We start from the raw sequence: 22,779 nt of genomic DNA on the forward strand, positions 1-22,779 counted from the left end.
TGCTACTCGCTTCTATAATCTTTTCATTTTAGTTTTTCCTCTTTGAAGTACTAATTCGCAATCCCCATCGTATACTGGCGATCGAAATGTGGCCTCGAGCAGAACTCTCTACCTACGGCAACTCTTCGCATGCTTTCCCCATTAGCGTGCGGACAGTCATAGAAGAAGAAATTACATTAGTTTCTGTCTTGATTTTCATATAAATATTAAAATCTTTTAAGTTAGGAAACTATATGGAACTGAAAACTGCATTCTAAAAGAAGGCAACAGGGAAATTTTAAAAATTATTTTTATTACTTAAAAACGAAAAATATTAAGAAAAGAAAAAAACATCGTAGTACATTCCTATAACACTTAAAAGAGGAAGGGAGAAAGGCATGAAACCGGTCTTCTCACCTGATGGCGTATTCGCCTATATTTTTCGTCTTTATTTTTTATTCTAAAAATAACTATTAAAAGTCTATCACTTTAATATTTAGTAGATTTAGAATCCCTTTGCCCTAACCTCCATGTAACACACATTAAAAAGTCCTCTACGAAGGCCAAGAGAGATCTTCAAAATTGCAAGGAGTTAATCATGAGTAGAGCCAACAAAATATAAAATGAAGAGATTTCCGTGAATTCTAATTATTCTTGAGAAAACTGTATATAGCTTTTGATCTAATGATCGTTCTGGAACTCAATCTTATTTGTTTGTCGGGGTAGGTTCATTAATTAGAGCAGACGATATTTTAATCAGACACTTTGTGTGAATCTATGTGTGGAGTGAGAATAAACGTTGTAAGTATGAGCATGAATAAATAAACTTTTGATGACTCTCCCATTCTTCATTGCAATCCATTTTTGCATTAAAATTAATTTGTAAGAGTAACATTCAATATTACGTAGTATTCATTAAAATTATCGTCATTCAAACGTTTTAATAAATTGAGATAAATGTGTTTGCAGATGTCCAAAGAGTGACCGAAGGTTATTCCACTTGTTTACTGAAATGTATACTCATAAGACATTGGAACTCTCGCGTCATCTTATGTTGTATTGGATAAATGTCATAGTGTTGATTTAACGTAGAGCTTCATTTTAAAATGACGCAAAATCGGTCAAATTGCACCCAATCAGAAGGAAGAAAAAAATGGACATCACGTACTCAATACTTAGATATGAAACGCCATTAGAAGGATGATCTATTCTCTGAACTGTAAACAAAGGTGCGTGAAACAGAATAAATAGATGTGCCAAATTTAAAGAAGCTGTAAATCATAGGATAAAAATGATTGAAAACATTTTCTTTATTTCAAACAAGACTGAAAAACACTGCTCCGACGGACTTTAAATCTGTCGAGTCCTCCCACAGCAAATCAATACATCTGGGGGATCCGGAAGTTTTCTTGTCTTCCGGATCGGATCTTCCGGATTTCTTGCCTTCCAATGAGGTGAACCGGATCCCAGCGATGGCTGGCCAATACGAATTCCGGCTTGCACCGACCACAGTACTGTCATGAAATATCCTCAGTGGTAGACGGGCCCCCTTACCGTCAGATTAAACGTGGTTTTCCTCCCCATGTCACTCAAATGTTCCATCAAAAAGACCTCCACGAAGGCCGATCTCTTGTCTTCTGAATTGGGTTCAAATTGACAAGGCTACGTATGATGAAATTACCTGTTCAACGAGGATTATAAAACAAGAAATCTTTCCTTTAAATGTTTATGGATGGTTGAGTGAACCCTTTTAAAACCGGTGTATCCCTCCTTATCGGAAAGAAAAAAAAGTTTTTAATCTGAATAACAATTTAGAATTAAATTTTACAAACATTAATTTGCAGTTAAACCTTTCTAAGTTTATTCAGGATTTTTCATGTATGCACCACTCACAATTTTTTAATCTGTATTAATATATCTCATCAGTCGATCTTTGCAAGCTGTAATTAAAGGCAGCATCATAAATAAATTTAATTTAAAAATAATGCTAGGAAGAGATTCTCTCTATTTGAAAAATACAAAATAAAGGTTTGTTTCCATGTAAAGGAAACCAAATATTGCAAAAAAGTTTCAGAAATCCAAACCAAAAAAGTGAGAGGCTTGAAAAGCTTAATTTTCCACACGGTTGTAGATCAATAGTTTTTGGATCTGATCACAAAAAAAAAAGTAATTTCGCAGAAGGGAAAAAAACAAACAAAAAAACCGAATACATCAAAGAATTGAATGCATTTGTAAATGCAGTGCATTTATAATAAGTTTGAGCTTTTACGCAACCATAAGTATACGCAATCATAAGTAATCAATATCAGATCTAAAATTTAAAAATAAATCTTATTTTCAACTTCAATACTTTTTCTGATTCACATTAGTTTAAGAGAATGTTCTTTAATACATAGAAGTAAAATTGAAAATTAAGAAATACAATTAAAGCTGATAAACTTTCTATTATAGTAGTTTTGGTTGCTAAAGAATTTATTATTTGATCAAAGATACAGCTTAAATATTCAGACAGTTTTACCAAACAGTGTCTAATACAGCTTTTTTGATCCTTCATTCAATTCAGCTCTCAAAGTATATACTCATTAATAAATTGTGTTTTGTTAAATAGTCTTTCAGTTTTTATTTTTTAAATGTTATTAACATTACTCAATGTTTTGCTTCCAGCTACAGTTCTCAGACGCTTTGAGGCCAAGAGCTTGCGGAAAAACTTGGGAAGGTACTGGCTACAGCCACTGATTGGGAAGGACGAAAGCCTAAGATAATTGATGTGACCAATTCTTTAGACTTGGAGACCCAAAAATGTGCCAATTTGTTTTACTAATTCAAATAAAATATTCATAGCTACTTTTTGTTTTATTCCTCTGCATTCACACCTTCTATATTACAAAGCACATTCATATCAGAAGGGCAAATTTTATTAAACGCATAATATTTTTTTGAGTTTTAAGTGCTGTTGTGCAATATATTAAAGTACTAAAATTCAGTGACTGAATCCTGTCTGAAGATCAAATGTGCATAGCAAATACTAAAAAATAAGAAAACTAATTTACATACATGTAAAATGTGGCTATTTTAAAACAAGTACATAATCTTTAATTTTGATTTATATATCTTAGTTGAGCTGAAAATAATTATCATGACTTACATTAATATTCGCCTCTTACATTCCATCTACAGTGCTCACACTCTTTCCTATTCACCTATTTTTCTCTTATTATATATATTTTTTTTTTAATTTTATTATTTTTTAATTACATTTTTTCTTTTTTTTTGGAAACTGATTAAAAATATTTTTGAGTGCTTATTTTTTGTTGAAAAATCTGGCTATGCGCCCTGTACTTTTAAAGAATGACTTAAATACTTGCAGATTGTATTTTATTCTAAGGCAATGTTAAAAACAATATGAAATCTTTGCTCACTACTTTGCAGAATGCTTATCGTTAAATAGGCATAGGCTGAGCACAGCATGTAGCTCTTTTTAAGATAACCTGAACAAATTTTGCTCAATATAAATCGATGGATTTTTTTTTTTTACTCATTATAAATCTAATTAATCGAATCTGCAACTGTACAGCCTGGAGTGCAATTAGCGAAATAAAATCTGAAGTGCAATTCGCGAAATAAAAAACTTAACAGACATGTACCTGTATCCTACAATACCCGTGGAAAAAAATTTTTAAACAGCGTATCAAAATTATCGATCGGCCGCATCTTTAAATGCTCTTAATATTTGTTGTACGAATAACGTTATGAAAATATTCATCGACATTCTACTGTATCTATAGACGCCATGAAATATGTTTTTTTTTTTTAATTTTATTTTTTTTTTCCAAACTGGATATTCTACGGCGTTATTGAAATATCAATCCATAACAATTTTACAATGTCGTACAATATTGAAAAAATCTAACGTTTTTACATAGATCGGCGTTTTGGAACAACATCGATCGACGTCGTAAGCTAAGTTTTTTCGAGATCGATCGATATTGGGTGCTTCTTAGGTAGATCCGTGCCTATTGGGTCTAGGCGATAATCAGGCCCTATCCGCACCCGGCTCGTACCGACCCTAGTGCAGACGTTAAACATATGCAGTAGTAGACTAACTGTCTTCGCTGTCAGTCTAACAGAGGAAGTTTTTCCTCTCCATGTAAGGCAAATGCTGGTTAGTTCCATCAGAAAGTCATCCACGAAGGCTAATATCTCTTAATACTTGATCAAGCAGTTCCCTTGTCTTCTGTATTGGATTTAAAATTATAAAAGAACTCTTAAAAATTTTATGTAGTCGGTTGTTGTTGTTGTAGTTCATTTACATCGCACTAGGGCTGCACAATGGGTTATTGGCGACGGTCTGGGAAACACCCCTGAGGATGATCCGAAGACATGCCATCACAATTTTGATCCTCTGCAGAGGGGATGGCACCCCCGCTTCGGTAGCCCGACGACCTGCGCGCGAAGTCGAGCACTTTACGGTAGCACAGTTTAACCAGGACAATACCGCACACCCTCGGTCCCTACGCAGACTGATCCAAGTGGTCACCCACCCGCACACTGACCGCAGCCAGTGATGCTTGATTTCGGTGATCTGTTGGGAACCGTGTCGTAACGATAAGTCCACTGCGGGACTTATGTAGTAGGAAATTATTGCATATTTTTAATTACTAAAGAAGCAATTATTTTTTTCCCCCAACATTAATAAAATAAAAATCTTTTTTTTTCTTCTTTGTTTTCCTTTTTTCTTATTTATTATTTTAATTTATTTATTATATTTATTCCTTATTTTTATTTACTCATTATTTCGCGCACATGTTTCCGGTTACTGAGGCAGAGGATCAAAATTGGGATGGCATGTCTTCGGATCATCCTCAGGGAAGTTACTCAGACTGTCGTCAATAGCCCATTGTGTAGCTCTAGTACGACGTAAATGAAGAACCTACCTACCTATTTATTTGTTATTTTTGTAATATGAGTTCTGCATACTTAAAAAAATCCGCGTGGATTTATGCGAAAACTGCGACGCATGAGTATTAGCGGCCTGCTTGACAAAGCCAACCACAGTTTTCTTGAAGCAAGATCATTAGTAACAAAGCGAGTACTAATGAGCAGAATTAGTTTTTTTCTCCTCGGATAACTTTGTTTATTTGTGTTAAAGCCAACGAATTTTTTTTAATTATAATGGCTCTACATCTGAGATTGTTAGGTGCCTTTCATATTTTATATTCTATATTTATTATTTAAGAAGTATGACATCTTAAAATATATATTTCATACATCAGACTAAATTAAGTGTTTTGAAATTTTTATGTATTTTGTTAAAACTACCTTATCAAAGTTAGTCGTTCTTCAGTTCAGGTTTCCCTATCACTGAATTTCGATATTTTTGTAGAAATATAATGTTTATTCACTTATTGTATTATTTCAGTGAAAAGTGTAAAATGAGCAACTTTTTTATGAATGATTTTTTTTCTTCGAAATAATTAACTAACCATAAGACTGTTGAATGATTTTTATGAAATAGGAAAGAAAAATAATCCGTACTTTTGTTATAAAATTAATTAAAATCTTATATCTATGCAAGAATCAATTATGTAAAGTTATTCTGATCAGATATAAGCTCAAAGTACTCAGTTGTTCCGGGTAATAAAGAGTAAAAAAAAGTTCGTTTTTACTATAGAATTTGCCAAGTTCTACTATCCAGTTCTTGTACTCCTGAAAATAATTTTAGACAGATTATCAACACACAGAGGTGGTCTATTTTAAACTGGTTTCGCTGTATATAATTACTTGCTCCAGAGAGGCTACTAAAAGATTGTCACAATCTGTGCTTTTTAAATTTCTTGTCAACAAAGCTTTGTGAACATCATCATCACAAAAAATTGTAATCAATTAAGAAATATGTTCATCACGGAAATTGTCAGTAAAAAATATTCTTGGCGATTTCTTTTTGTAAAAAGATTGACAAAAGTGTACACAATGAAATTTTTGATCAAAAGCAGTCAAATTGTGAAAATAACATTTGGAGAGGTTAGCTTATACGGAGTCAAGAATTCATATTATGTGTTAACATTTATGAAATTTATTTTGAAAACTTTCTATCTCGTGGTAAGTTTAGAATTGTGGGTTAATTCTAAATTGTGTGTAATTAATCTTGAAATCCATAGCCTTTGAACCTACCTATCAGACTTTGAGCCATGTCACTAAAATGGCTCCCAACTTATGCGGGCAAAAAGTCTAAACTTATAAGTAAAATCGCACTCTGAACTTGTTGTCACCCTTCTCCTAGCTGTGGGGAAATTTGGGGTTACAGGACCGTGTGTAGGCCGCTTGCATTGGTCTATATAACTGTTCAGTGGTGAATTTTAACATCACAATCTTATTAAAATTATCTTTAAAGAATATTTACATTTTTCAATTCTTTCATCACCCAAATAAAATTCAAAACTCTACAACAATAATATTATCAGTGTGTAAAATTTTATGTTACCGGTAATAGTCTCAATATTCAGTCATTAAAATTATGAATGTATTATTATGAATGATCTCCATATTCGATAAACTTGCATATTATCAATAGCTGGTCACATCTGCAAAGCAGAAAATAGCATTTTTCACTACTGACCTTAGTTTTGTGGTCTTTAAAACACTTTAATTTAATGAAAGTAGAAGAAGTGGGGGAAATACCCCCCTCCACACACTTTATTCCTAGCTTGAGGCAAAAACTTTTGTATAGTCGGAGCAAAAGGAATATATATATATATCCTGGTATAAATGCATGGAGGATATACCAGGAAATAAATGAATATATATCTATTACAATTTGATGTATTTTAAGTATTGCTTTTAGATATATTTTGATGATTTTATAAAGTACTGTCAAGCATGGCCACGCAACATTATTGGTCTCTATGATTTGTAATTGTGTAGGTATCTAACTTACAAACAAGTATTTTACTATGCAATTATGAACTCTACCAGCAAAACATTATTTCAAACATATGTACAGCTTATTGTCCAACATAATTCCAAATCTATCATTGCTATGCATTTGCTTTTGTCTTTCCATGTTTTATTGTTCTTCCTGTTTTTATTGTTATAAAGTTTATATTATTGTTTTATCTTTTTGTAATTTTTGTTTTTTTTGTTTTACAACTTCAATCTTAGGAGCCATTGTTGTAGAATCAAGTACTTTTGCTGTAAAAAAAATAAAAACAACTATATACCTATATATATCATTTAGAACAATAATAAAAAAAATCAATCTTTATGTTTTATATATCACCATACATTTTCCATGAATGCATTCTTTTTTCTTCCGTATACTATGCAGTATGTAAAATCGTAATATAGCCATATTGTTATTTTCCCTTTCAAATAAAATTGCTGGCCATGGCCGTTAACTGGTAGGATCCGAAAGAATAAACTACAGCTCTGTGTGCCGGTGTTAGCCTTTGCTCATGCAAGAGTCTTTAAAAGGCAAAAATACTGGATTTTTCTGTAATCAATGAAATGGTACAAATTTCGGGTTAAGGTAAGTTGATAAGCATATTTAATGTTTATCAGTTACCCTTATTTGACTTTTAGAATTGTTTGATTTGATTAAAAAAATTTGTTTTAAATCTTTAAATGCATTCAAACATCTTTTTTTTAATTGCTAGAAGCCTTCTTTTGACTTTTACAATCAAAAATAATTTTGCTGGTAATTTCTTCTTTCATCTATTTTTTTGAACTGTTGGTAGTCTGTTTGATTTTATTTTACTTTGTTGAAAGAATAAGTATTTTTTAATAGAAGAAGTGTGTGTTAGATTTTCTTATTAATTTTGTATTTTCTTTTTCAGCATTGCCTATGAAGTGGAGAACAGCTTTCCACCCAAGAATCCTTGAAAAAAATTTATGTACAAACACTACTTCAGCTGAGGTAATTTCAATTGTTATAACTTCTTTGTTTGTGATAGGATTATTCATGTTTTCTTCAATTTTTATTTATATTCATTTGTAGGATTTCGTCGAAAATGTTGTAAAGAAGAAGTTAACAGATGCATTGAAGGTAAAACTATGGCATATAAAAATAATAATTTTTCTCTTAATTGAATTGCTACAGATGCATTGTAAGTAGTAAAAAAAGTAAGATAGCAGTAATTTTAGTTGTAATATGTCTATACTATATGTATATACTATTATACGTGACTTTTAATTAAAAAAGGTCCCTTTGTAATTTATGTTTGAAGGATAAGTTCTATAGGATACTATTTTTTCATGTTGTTGTCAAATCAAATATTGGTTTGTATAACTTTTATTAGATAAGTTAAGAATTTTAATATTGCAGTGTATTGTTAAAAAAAAACTGATATTTAAAATTTATCTCAATATTTTTCTTATTTAACTAATGTTATCTGTTTTTACATTGGAATACTTTTGTTCCCCCCTTCGGGAAAAAAAAAAAAGAAATAGGAATCTTGCTATATTATACTTAATAATTATTGTTTTGTACAATGTTCATGATATTACTTTTTTTATAGAAAGTAGTCAAGATTTTATCATATTTTATGATTATATTTATCAGTAATGTTTGCAATATTTTTGTACTCGACTTACATTGTTATCAATGATTGCATAATTTGATACACCCAGGTGGAATAACCAGAAAAACCAGAATTTGGCGTTGTTCTTACATGTTAAGAAACTTGGTTCCCTGGCCTCCATAATTGATAAGTAACTTCTAGATCAGGGGTTTCCAACTTACATGATTCCAGGGGCCACAATTAAAAACACAAATCAAATGGCGGGCCGCAACTTTATCAAAATTTTATGTAGGACTCTTTTATGTTTGAAGTGAAATAAAATCTGATNAAGCAAAAGTATTGAATTACAAATTAAAATAAGAAGTAGATTTTTAAAAATATTTAATTGTGTATTAAAAAATTCAGGCTCCAATAACTTTAATGTGCACCTATGTATTAAACAATTAATGTGCAACAGATATCTAATTGTTAAGATATAAAACTTTAAAAAGGTTGGTATTACAACTTACATAGTACCACACTAAATGTTCAATGAGAAAATTGAGGTTTGTTTGCTGCTACCACCAGAGAATAGATATTTACATTTTAAATTTAAAATTTACAAATGTGTGTGTAAATATTTTCGTCCAAAATGAGTGGTTTGAAAAAGTTAAAATGGAGAATTTCTTCGAGAAAATTTCTGATACACACGTGCTAAATTATATTCACAAAATACAAAAAAATGAAATAAAGGAGAGCAACATGGACGATTATTTTTGTATTTGAATAAATATTTTCCTATATGCAAAACCAGAGAAATAAGTTTTTTTTGCACCGTTGGTATGTTAAATTTCACAGAAATAAAGAAATTAGGTTTTTATTAATGAGAAAAGTATTTTAAACCCATATAGATTTTTTACGAAAATTGTCCGCAAAAAAATGACAACTAATATAATTTAGTTCGCGGGCCAAAAAGAAAAAAGCTTCGCTGGAAACCACTGTTCTAGAGTATGCAGACCCCAATGTGTAAACTTTTTTGACTCTAAGCATATTTTATTTCTATTTATTTTTTCTCGTAAAACTCGGTTTGAAAGCATGTATTAAGGTGCATACCATTTTAAAAAAGTGCTTATTTTCGATTTTCATTTTTTAAAAGCCCTTAAAAGTACTTTTTTCTTTGGGTGTTTTTAAAAAGTGCTTGATTTTTCCTTTTCAAAAATTAGAATTTTTTTTTTACCATGTTATGCTATGCTATTTTTACCATATTATGCAAAACCATGCTTTTCACATTGTTCTATTTAGCGTTTTCACAATTCATTCAACAATCTATTTCAGCTTGCCATCGGTCTATAGCGTATGAAAGCGCTAATCATTTTACATGTTTGATGAAGTTAGGTTCACTGAGTTGGGTTCAGTGAGATTATTGCTTTCTCACGTGCAACTCTGCTGCATTTTGCAAGATATTTTAGATTTCAAGTTTCATTTTCCCCCCTCTGATATCGAAATGAAAAATCTCTCGATCTATTTTATAACGGCTAATATAATCAGGAAAAGAGTTCTTTGTCAGAAACTAGTCATTTTATCATGGTCATGTAAAGTCTTTATAAATTATTTTCCATTTTGTTAATGTATATAGTGCTCAAAAATATTTTTCATGTGCTTAAAAAGCACTTAAAAGGAGTTTATTTTTTGTTAAAAAATTTGGCTACGCACCCTAATATATGTTTAGAATACATTTCCTCTAAATGTTTTATTGATTAATTAGTTATGAAAATCATTGGGTTTTATATTTAATTAAAGATTTAATTAAACTTTGCTAATTATTGTTTTGTACAGGGGTGCCGCAAACTTACATTTTTCGGAGGGAGGAAATTCCCATTAGGCCGAATGAAATTCTTAATTTGACCAAATTATAAATAAGCAATCTTTCTCATTTTTCATTATTTAATAAATTTGTTTTAAAATTTTCTTGTTCATGATAATTACCTAATTAAATGTATATTTATATGTCATTACAATTTATCATTTTTTTAAACATAGAGCAACTTTCATCTATAGTATCAACCAATCTGTAATTACCTAGTGACTGTTACACTTTTAGAATTTGTCTTTTTTGAAAAAGAAATGTTCTAGGTTTTTTTTAAAATGAGCTATTTGATTTCTTGTCTCTCAATTTCTGATTGATTCTGAATTGGCTCGTTTGCATTCAAAAATAGGAACCCCATGGCAAATCATTGAAAAAATGGGCTTTTCTAAGTCGAGGAGTTTATTTAATTTATTGAGGAAAATATTAAGAATTGTGCAATTGATACTTTTGCATATTTTTATCATTGCTAAAAAGGATTAATAACGATGTGTGTTGTTGTTATCGACAATGACAACCTTCATCTATGAGAAGGAATCACGACAAAAAATCAAGTTAACATGTTTTTATATACTAGTGAATTGGAATTATATATTTGTAGTGGTAGATACACTACAGTACTCCCCTGCCAGAATTTTATCTGTGATAAAATTCGATGAATGGATACCACTAGTTGATTCATTGCTGTTTTATGAGAAACTGAGAGAGCTGTATTAAGAGCACCATACTTTTCAGTACTTTTACATGCTGAGAGCTGTATTGAGTTCACGACCGTGTTGCCATTAGCAATCGAGTGTATACAGGCCGATGTTGCGTGTGATCAAGACTGAGTAGCAACAGCGCTAGGAGGTGGATAATGTCACAAGTAGCCAATCAACTGTTCAATGGGGATCATCTGTCAAAGTAGGCATGTACAAAATGAAATGGGACTTTCTGTCAGGGTTCACACCACATCCGGGTCACCCATGCAGGGCTAGTAGTTGTCGACCTTCATCTATGAAAAGGTACCCCACCATTGAACTGAGTTAACATGTCTTAACATGTTACTAGAGAATTGTATTCTTTGTAGTGGTAGACGCACACTGCAATATAATCTCAACTCATTTAATCGTGCTTTCTAAAATTAAAGAGAGAGAAAAGGAAATTTCGTGAATATGCTGAATGACCAAGCTAAACTTACCGAATGGTGAAAATCTTTGGGAGTTTGCCGCGACCTCCCATCTTGGCACCCCTGATTTTGTGTAAAATAATGTTTGCCTTTGCTCATGTGGACCAAAAATTCTCTGAATCAAACCAAAGAATCATTAAATTAAAATAGGGTTTTTTTTAACTTGCATTATGAAAAACAGTTTTTGATTCAATTTACTTTACTCAACATTATTCAAAATAGGTTTCTAATCCAATGTCATTTTCTATTGCATTTCAAAGGAAGCATTTTTAATTTTTTCAAAAAAGAGGTTTTTTAATTCGTAGTAATTTACTCATTCTATTTTATTTCTTTTAATTTTATTTCCAATCGAGAAGAAATGTTATAACCTTGTTTGTAATATTAAATAATGACTTATTGAGTTAAATAAAGTATGTTTATTAGGTTTTAGAGAGGCCGACTCTTTAGAAATCAAGATTCATATGTATGTATTAGATGCATTTATATATTTCATGCATCTAAAAAATGAATCCTTCATACTTAATTACTAGCAGTATGGATAATTCCTAGAGAGTGTCTGACCATCACACTCAAAGTGTTGCAAAAGTCTGTCTCAGAAGCAGAAAAGGATCTGTAAGATAACACCTTATAACAGGAAAGCAATCAAAGACTGGGATGTTTTACCTCATACATCTTACTTATCAGAAATTGCTTCATTGAACTCATTTCCATTAGCAACAGTTCTAGCGATGCCTTTTAAACTACCTACATTTGTGGTTGACTTGAAAAAAAAAATTATATTATATGGGAACATAAATTTGGAGCTAAATATTGGTTTTGGAGGAAAAGTATTGTGAATTTTTTTATTTTTATTGCATATCCGATATTTGTCTTCCAAAGTGATGTTTGTTTTTTCTTTTTAGCCTGAATACATTGAGGTTATAAATGAAAGTGCAAGACATAATGTACCTAGAGGTGAGTTAATATATGAATTTGTTATCTTCAGAATGTTTTTGGAATTCATTTTATTTGTATTTTTTAATATAGTTTATTGGAATAATTTTTATATCAGTTAATGTAGCAATGTTCCAGAAATTGGTTATGGAGAATTTTGCTGAATATATAAAATGTTATAGTTATACCCTGTTTTTCTTTAATTTTTCTTTCTCTCCTTTAAAAACCCTAAAAGGGCGTTTTTATTTTTAAAAAAAACTCTTAACCTGGAACCGTCTAAGTCAAAGAAAGGATGATCATAGAACATTGAAACTTGGGGCAATTATGAATCTGGAAAAATCAGTAAATTTAATTAAAATACTTAAAAAGTCTGAAAAAATGAATTAATTTGTGTGTTAAATACCACGATGTCCCATTCTTTTTTCTTTTTTTTTTCAAAAAAAAATATTTGGCATTAGAATAATTATTTAATAAAATATTATATTCAATTTTAATAGCAAGGATTAGTGATTTGAAATGTATTTTACGCACTAGCAATAGCTAAAAGTTTTTGTAAACATCGGGGAAATTTGACAAAATCAGTCTGGAAAATTCAGGCAATATTTTGTGAGAGTTTGTAGTCACCTTGATGCAAAAAAAAATACATTTAATCTAGTTTACGTGACCTACCCTGTTAACACATAAATAACACTTTAAAACGTAAAAAATTAAGACCGATATTTTTTATTAAATTAATTTTATTAAATTATTATTTTTTATTAAATTAAGACCGAAAATTTAAGCCAATTTTTTTTTTTTAACTGATTCCACATTGCACCCTATTTTACAAAATAAACTTCCAAACAAGTGTTGAGCTTATAATCACAGTAGGAGATCTATATAATGCAATTCTATAAACCACATAACCTTGAACCACTTTTATCGTACTATCTTTAAAGTAAACAAAAATTTATAAATTTGTTAGATTTTATTTTAATATTCTCAATTTTTATTTTAATGCTCTAATTTCAATTTTTTTCTATAAATGATAAATACTAAAATTCATCTTTTTGTATTTTTAGGCGGCTTCGAATATTAAGAAATTATTTTAAAATATTTATTTTATAAAAGCTATTCAGTGATGCAAACTTCTGCCCCACTCCCCTGGAGGCAGGTTTGGTGAAACTTTGAATTCTTAAATATGAATCTCAATTTTTCTTAAATGTGAAACCCAATTTTTTAGATTCTCTAGAAAAAAGTAACTCAAAGGTTTTTGCATTTTACTTAACTGAGGAGTTGTAAATTTAAATGGAGTACAAGTTGTTTAAAATGGTGTATTTCAAAACCCATCAGATTAAGAATATAAATATAGACTTGTTTTAAATGTTTTTAAGGATTTTTTTTAAAAAAATTTCAAAAAAAAATACTGAAAATATTTTCCCCCCCATTATTTTAAAGAAGTTGTACCCTACTTTAATTATCTCTGAGACAAAATGCATAGGTTTCTTTTCTCTTGAGAATTTGCAATATAAAAGGGGATTCATATTTAAGATTTCAAACCAGATATCTCTGAGGGGTTGGGATGGAAGATTGAGGTTGGTATTGTTTTCGACACTGTCAACCTTCTTCTCTGAAACTCCACCATAGAATTGAGTTAACATGTCTTAATAACTAGTGAAATGGAATTCTATTTTTGTAGTAGTACAGTACTCCCCCACCAGATCTGTGATAGAATTCGATGAACAATTACCACTTGTCGATTCATTTTCTGTTTTGCGAGAAGCCGGGACTGCTGTATTAAGAGCACACTTTTTGAGTGCTGATCCTGAGAGCTGTATTAAGTTCACGGTTCCTCTTATGTTGCCTTTAGCAGTAGAGTGTATACGTTGTGTGTGATCGAGTAGCGCGAGAAGGTGGATAATGTCAACTATTCAATATGGACCATCCATTGAAGTAGGCAGCGAAGGTGGGAAGAATAGATGTCAACCTTCATCTATGAAAAGGTATCCCACCATAGAATCGAGTTCACATGTCTTATATATACAAGTGAATTGGAATTATATTTTTGTAGTGTTGGATGCACTACAGTATCATTGGATAGCTTTTAAAAAATATTAAATTCATCTATTTCCACTTTTTTTTTTATTTAAAATATATTTCTCGAGATATTTGGCAAATTCCAATTATTTATTATTTTTTTACACCCTTTCTATTGACATGTTCAGTAGGCAAGTATCTGAAACAATCTATGTCACACAAAACATAAAGTATTCATGTTTTAAAGTTTGCATTATAAAGCTATCCTACTGTACTAAGAATGGTAAGGAAATTTTTTAAGTGTTTTTTATTTTTATCATTTGAATTATGTCTCACATGCTGCATAGATCTTTTAATAGCTTTAATATAACTTTTTTTTTATTTTTAGGATCAGCTTCTCATATTCGGGTAACAATTGTTTCAGAAATGTTCAAGGGAAAGAGATTGGTTCAGGTAAAAGTTTAAAATTTGTTTCCTAGTTTACTTAAATATTTTTGTTAATTATTATCACATTGCTGCTAACTAAGGAATATTTTGTTTGTTTTAAGAATTAGTTTTTTCAATTTTTGCATTATTTTCATTTTTTAAAACTTTAAAAAAATATCGCATGAAGTTTTTCCTATTTTTTTTCTTCACCAGATGAAAATATTATATATAATGAAATAGAAAATAATTTTGAACCAGATGAAATAATTTTATTTATTTATTTATTTTCAAATTCAAATGTCCTTATCAATGCTTGTTAACTTTATGAAACTATTAGCACTTAAAGTTTAAAAAGATTAAAGTTTGAAACTAACAAGTATCATTAATATTAAAAGAAAAAAAAAGAATATTGTTTTGTATGAAAGTTGCTATATAATACCTTTTTTATGAAGTACTGTTAAAACTATTTTTTAAAAGAAAAACTTCTAAATGTGCAACCAAATGATCAAAAATCAGTCTTAATGTTTTTAAAATTTGCAAAGTTGTCATTTAGATGTAGACAGGGTATCTGCTGCACACCTGGAAAGTCATGAATTTTGAACAAAGTTTGTCATAAAATGTCTTGATTTTGACTATTGTTTTAAAGAAAGTCATGGATTTAGGTTGCCAAAAAATCTAATGTTTAATCCAATTTCATGGTGTTCCAAATATCTGAATTTCTAACAAAATCCCCACTCACAGTCATATTTTATTAAAGTATAAAATGTTTTTTTTCTTTCCTGTTCTTTAAAAATTATGATGTCCTTTCAAAAAATGAAAGAAAAAACATCATTTCTAGAGCAAATTATCTTTCAAACTTCTGCGATTTCAGAATTTTTATTATTATTATTTTTTTTTATCAGTTTAAAATTCTAGCGAAAGCAAGCCAGTCATTGGCAATTTTTTTTTATTAAATGAAAACAGAAAAATCAGGAGTTTTTCTTTCCTTTCTGATGAACAAGAAAAGTATCTTTTAGAATATAATTCTGCAAAAAGAAAAAAAATGTTTTGCTTTTTTTTCCAGCTATTTTATTGCTTCAACTCTTTCTTTCCTCTGTTTTTTAAATTTAATATCTATAAATATGTAGATGCAGAGTATAACAGTTTTGGTTATACCTATCATTTCAATGAATGTTGCTGTAATGCTTTTTTAAATTTATTGTTGTGTTTTTGTCAGAGAAAATAGTAACCTCCTTAAGTCATGAAATATTCTTGGAATCAGGCACGAAAAGTAATGGATTTGAAAATCTAAAATATAACAGATACCCTGTGTAGAGTACGGGTCAGAAATTTTTTTTTCCAAAGAAGTATGAAAAATTTGCTTGACTCCAAGTCCTATTTATTCAATTTAGTAAAATGTTGTTCAAAAGTTAACAAAGAAAAGAATAAAAAAGACATTATTAAAAAAAGGCTGTTTTATATTGATATATAGTTTCTTTTCATGATATCTTCTTAGAATGGTTTTCCCCAATTTCAATATTTTGTACTTATATATTTTTTTAAATTTATTTTTTCAACTGTTAAATTTTAATATTAAATTTAATTTTAAATTAAGTGCTGTTTACCTAAATGGTACATTTAAAAAATATCTATATAATTTGAAATTAACAATTACTTAACACTATTAATACTTTTCTGAGAAACAGTCCAGATTTGGAATCACTGTGGTGACTAACGAATTGGTTGATAATGTAATCTTTGTTGAGCTATAGAATTGCATTCTTATTTCCTTAATAATATTATCAAAATTATAATTTTTCGTGATTAATAAGTTATTATATTGCAATTGATGAAAAAAAAAGTATGTATATTAATTCTGTTAAAGCTCATTATAACACAACATAACATGATATAATTCTAACTTTATAAAAGTAATGCAATGTGAAAGTAATAAAAAACAAAATTTGAAAATACTTAAAGTGGCAGATAAACAAATTAAATAACCTAACCAATCCATATTAAATGCAGGGGTAAGAAATGAAAGAAATTTAGTCCACTCACTAAAAGGTATAATTATTCCGTGCACATTTTCACTGGTCTGTGCCTATGTATTTATTAAACTCTATTTTTCCTCTAAGAAAATTAATAAAGCAATTTAATGGTAGTAACAACTACTTTACATTGGTAATCATTGTAATTTAATTAAATTCGCTTATTTTTTTTATAAAAATTTTATATTTTATAAACATTTTATATATTTTATTAAATTATTTTTTTTAAATGATCTGTACACAATAAAGATATGTAAATAGACCAATTAAAATGTGTATGGACCTTTTTGTTACTGGTTCCTTAGACCAGTGGCTAAGTATTCTTCATTTTTAACCTTTGTTTATTTCTAACTTTGTGGTTGTCTGTTAGTTTTTAATGTTGTTAGATTTTTTTTTCCAGAGACATCGCTTAGTTAATGATGTGCTTCAGACTGAATTAAAAGGACCCATTCATGCTTTATCCATAGATGTAAGTTATACCTAAATTTATTTCATGCATTGAAAATTATGTTATTTTAGTTGTTGAAATATAATCATTAAATAAATATATGTATATACATATTTTTGCTATATTGTTATTTATAGTCTTGGTAAAGAATTTATTCATTTTGTTCTTATACAACTGATTTGTATTGTTTTAAAAAAATATTTATAAAGTGTGAAAAGATATAGTTTTGTTTGTATAGAGTTTTTTCCAACTTTTAAAACAGGTAATTAATAGTTAAATTGTTTTGTTTTTTTTGTTTTTTTTTTAATTAAAATTGTTTTCCAATATTTTTCTTTAATAAGAAAGAAATAATTGGTTCTTTTTTTTTCATAAAAAAATGAATTTTCGTTTGTCGTTTAGCTCTTTGCTTCATATATTGAAAATATATTATTTTAATTGTAAAAATAGAATTATTAAAAAATTATAAAATAATATTTTTATTATATTGGTATTGATATCATTATTCATATTCTTATTATACAATTTATTTATATTATTATTTAAAAATTAATTATGTATTCTGGAAAAAAAATGTTTTTCTCTGTATAGTTTTTTTCTAATTTTAAGAACAAACAAAAAATAGTTCTATTATTTTTTTAATTAAAATTTTTATCAGCAGTTTTTTTAAAGGAGAAAGAAAACCTTTTTTTTTGTAAGAAACTAATAAATTTTTCATGAGTGTTTTAACTCTTTTTTATTGTACTGAAAATTTAATTGTAGAAATTTAAATAGTAAAAAAATATAAAAACAATATTGTTATTATATTAAAGTCATTATTTATATTTTTATTATGCAATTTATTTATATTCTTATTAAAAATAATTATAAATTGGGAAAAAATATAGTTTTGTCGATTTCAACTTTTTAAAATAGAAACTAAAAAAGCTGTCTATTGTTTTTTAATTAAGATTATTATCAATAGCTTTTTTTAAATTAGAAAGAAAGAACTGATGCTTTTTTTGTAAAAAAAAAAAAAAAAAAAAAATTCATTTATCTCTTAGCTCTTTTTTAATGTATTGAAAATTGGAATTTCAATTGTAGAAACATAATTATTAAAAAATTATACAGTTATTTTTTTTATGATATTATTTTTCGTATTGTTTTTAAAAAATTAATTATAAATTGTGAAAAATATAGTTTGTTCATATAGGGTTTTTTTCCAACTTTTAAAGCAAATTAAAAATAGTTCTCCAATATTTTAATTAAAACAAATTTTTAAAAATTTTTTTTAAGGAGAAAGAAAGATCTCATCCTCATACCTTTTTTTTTCCCCTCAAAAAACTAATTATATTTTCATTTGTCTTTTTGCTCTTTTTTAATGTATTGAAAATTAGATAATATTAATATATAATATAATATTAGTATATAATTGAAACACAATAAAACAATGTTTTTACTATGTTGTTATTTATATCATTATTTATATTTTTACTATACAATTAAAGAAATAATTATAAATTGTGAAAAAATATTACTTTGGCTGGTTACTTTGGTAGGTTTTTCTCAACTTTTTAAAAAAAAAAAAAAAAATTTTTTAAATTTTTCTATTTTGTTTAAATTACAGTTATTTTCCAACAGTTTTCTTAGAGGCGAAAGAAAGAACTAATACTTTTTTTTCTTTGCAAAAAAAAGGAGTTAATTTTCCATTTATTTTTTAGCTCTTTTTTAATGTCCTAAAATTAAATTGTTTTAATTGTAGAAATATAATTATAAAAAAAAGTATGAAAACAACTATTTATTTATATTGTTATTAAAAAAAATTATAAATTGTGAAAAAATATAGTTTTGCTTTTTTTGTTTATGGTTTTTCCCAGCTTTTAAAAAAAATTGCCTATTCTTTTTAATTAAAATTACTTTTCAACAGTTTTTTTTAAAGAGAGAGAAAGAAGTGATATTAATTAACTTGTACTAATTAATTTATGTAACACTCTAGTTCTATTACTATTACCATGCTAAATTGCTATAGATTTCTTCTCAAAATTTTAGAATTCGGTTTCAGCAAACATTTTTTCTGTGTTAAAATTAACTTTTCAATATTTACTGTCAATATAACATTTTTTTTTAGATTTATATTCCTAGAGATATTCTATTTAATTATCTTATAATTTTAATTAAAAGTTTATAATGCATTTCACTTACTTATTAAATTTGTTTAAGATAATTATTGATTTTTAATATTTTTGTTACAATTTTCTTGGCATTTTATCTTATCAAAATTTGTTACATTAATACTGATTGTATGTGTGACTTTGATTTTGCCAACACTTTTTTTTTAGGTGTTTTTTAAGTGGAAGCAAAATTTATATATTGTTTAGATAAAAAATGTATACATTTATTTTTTTAATGTTTTTACTGTAAAAAACTTAAATTTCTACTAAAAACTTAAATTTTTTAAAAATGTAAGATAATTTTATTGTGTTGTCTTAAACATATGACTTTAATGACATAATAAGTGAGCCCTCATATAACGTCTCTAAAATAAATAAATAAAATATCCTGGAAACATATATTTTTTAACAGAATGTCATTCTCACAAGTGATCATTTTGTAATTAAATATGGAGTAAAACATTCTAAATATTGATTTCGTCAGGGGTGAGTCAAAAAACCTAAAAATTTCTTGAGTAAAATCATTAATGACATATTTCAAAAAATTAATGTCTTCATAAATTAAAATCATTGATATTTTCAAAATATGAAATTCTAAATAAATTATATGCAGTATAATTTAAATGAATAATTATGTATAGGTTTACTTTTATCTCTAATTCACATTTATTATTCTACCAGAAAAAATATATACAAATGAAAGAGATGCTAAATATAAATTCTAGTATTTTTAAATAAAATATAAAAGAATTTTTAAACATAAATGTAATCGATGATTTTTTGAAACTTCTGGAGCTTGGATTTTCGGAAACTTCCGGATCGCAATTAGCGAAAAATCTGGAAATCCTGATTTTTTTTCCGGGACACAGTTATCTCTGGTTCATGCCTAAACATTATAATCCAATCGCGAGTTAACTCAACATTGCAAGTTCAATGAAGAGGTAACTCGTCAAAAACATTTGGTCTTTAAAAGACGTTGATCGAGATCGTGTTAACACTTTCTATTTAAAGATGTACAATTTTAACTAACAGTGGTTGCCCTTAAAACTGTAAAGAATAGTTTGATAGAGATTATATAATTGCCATATGTTGAGTCTATGCAAATAATTATCTATTTGGAAACAGTGGAATTAGTATCATCTGCATGTTAATGCTTTAATTAATTTTATTAATATGCCTCTTATTATACACCCTCCCTTGAAATGAAATACCTTAAAAATTTCTGATTTATTTGAATTTCAGAATACTTAAGAGTTCCACGAAGAAAAAAACTTCTGAAAGGAAAAAAAAAAGGAGGAATTTTTTTAATGGAATTTGATCGAATGGATTTTTTTTATCAATGTTATTAATTCTTATATTATATAGGTTTGAGTGATAAAATATTTCTATATTAAAAAAGAGCCTCTGTTTTGGGTGTTGGACTTATATTTTGTTGTGTGTATATTATTACACACGCGTGGTTCTTCTAATCTGTAATTTAGGGCAAGAGTAACCAATGACTGTATTTCAACACTAATGTTCTTGCTACTGTTCTACCTTTATTTGTGTCAAAAATATATTGTCAAATCGCTAAGTCAATTACTTTAAGAAAGACATAATTTAGAAAATGCACCAAAAACAGAAATTGAAAAATACTCTTTCCTCAAAATATTTTTGAGTAAGTTGGCACAATTTCTTAATAAGCTGGCACATTCACTGTGTTATTTACAATTATATTTTATGAGTTTGAAATCAAATTTTAAATAATGCTGTTTTGATTTTTTTTTTGAAAACTTTTATAGGCTATATCACCCACAGAAATAAAGGGCAAGGTAGAAACAAAGGAATCACCCCCTTGCAAAGGAGGAGCTGGACTTTAATTATTACTTTTTTAGGTTGTTTTTTAAATTTAAAATAGATCTTTGTAAATATAATACAAATAAATCCAATTGATTTTCTTGAATGTTACCATGCTTTATAATTTTTAATGTTTTTGCAATTCATTATGTTTTCTAAAAAAGTATTTAAAAACTTAACAAGTATTAACGTGTAACCTTGTGTTATTCTATAAATATTAAATTTTAGTTCAATACTCTGATATTAAAAATTATGTTTTTATTTCCTATACTTAGGCAAACCTAACTGTAAGCATTGTTGTTTTTTTTCTTATGCATTAAATATACAATTAAGATTTGCAAACTCTGTAACAGTTTCATATAATAATTTTTGTTCTTACACAGATGTTGCAGATTTTCATTATTGCAGCAGTGATTATCAGACATTCTTGAGTAAAACTTTTCATTCTCATAGTTTAAAACTTAAACATAGGCTATTTTTTCCCTACTCTGCACATTTTTTATAACAACAATTCTATTGGCTATTTTCTTAATAAACAAACTTTGTATTACAATAAATATAGAAAATGGTGATTTTTTATTCAAATTCAAAATGCTACTTTTCCCCATACTCTATTACCGTTTTTCTAGTGTTTTTAATAAATTCACTTCTGTAGTTATGTTAGGTATTATTTTGTAGGATGAAGAATTATGACCTGTAGCAGAATTTTTTCGGGCTTTCTGCGACAAACTTCCCTAACACTAATATATTTTGCTTTAAGATACTTTTAATTCTAACAATTACTCATTTAAAGTAACAGAAACGTTGTGTTTGCAGAAGAAAGTATAGCATAAAAATGTATGAAAAATTTCAATTGTAAAAGTAATATTTTTCTAATTCTAATATTAAAGGCGATATTCTCGCATTTTGTAGGCAGAATTATTACCTCTTTCTAATTTTGTAAATCATTACGCAAATTAAAATTCGTAAATAAATTAAATGATAATAAATTAAAATTTATAAAATCCGTTCAGTTACTCCCAAGATATAGATCATGAATCACAAAAAAGAGATACTGATATAATAGGATGGTGTTCTTTAAAGAAAAAAAATGAAAGAAAAGAACATCATTTCTAGAGCGAACTATCATTTAAACTTTCGTGATTTATGACTTTTTTATTTTATATTGTTAATTTAAAATTCTAGCTGAAGCTAGTCATTACCAATTTTTATTTTTTTTTTAAATCTTATTTCTTTCCTCTCTAATGCTCAAGAAAAACATCTTTGAAAAGAAATTCTACAGAAAAAATTATTTTTCGAAAATTTATGCAGGAAGGATCCTTTCTCTGTAACGATCTGCGGCAATGTCGCTGCAATTTTGCCTCGGGGGGAAGTATGATTCTTGTTAGGTATTGAAAATGACCAAGTTATTTGTAAAAGATGTTTAAAGTCTTTATT

At 27.9% G+C, this 22,779-nt stretch overlaps 1 protein-coding gene across 3 annotated transcripts; it reads left to right on the forward strand.

The window, feature by feature from the left end:
• The first annotated feature begins 4,869 nt into the window (after window positions 1-4,869).
• LOC107445197 (DNA-binding transcriptional regulator BolA) lies at window positions 4,870-21,453 on the forward strand. 3 transcript variants are annotated; one of them, XM_016059542.3, is made up of 7 exons: window positions 4,870-5,217; window positions 7,812-7,891; window positions 7,973-8,020; window positions 12,409-12,460; window positions 14,844-14,908; window positions 17,312-17,380; window positions 21,288-21,453. In XM_016059542.3, the coding sequence occupies exons 2-7, from the start codon at window positions 7,820-7,822 to the stop codon at window positions 21,363-21,365; spliced, it is 384 nt and encodes a 127-aa protein (XP_015915028.1). In that variant the 5' UTR covers window positions 4,870-5,217; window positions 7,812-7,819; the 3' UTR covers window positions 21,366-21,453. The 3 variants fall into 3 exon arrangements, with proteins under 3 accessions (XP_015915028.1, XP_015915027.1, XP_042906817.1); XM_016059541.3 differs by having other exon boundaries at window positions 4,871-5,176; XM_043050883.2 differs by lacking the exon at window positions 4,870-5,217 and adding an exon at window positions 5,548-6,078.
• Window positions 21,454-22,779: the final 1,326 nt, after the last annotated feature.

This window comes from Parasteatoda tepidariorum, chromosome 6 (assembly GCF_043381705.1).
Source record: "Parasteatoda tepidariorum isolate YZ-2023 chromosome 6, CAS_Ptep_4.0, whole genome shotgun sequence".
Lineage (NCBI taxonomy): Eukaryota > Metazoa > Arthropoda > Arachnida > Araneae > Theridiidae > Parasteatoda > Parasteatoda tepidariorum.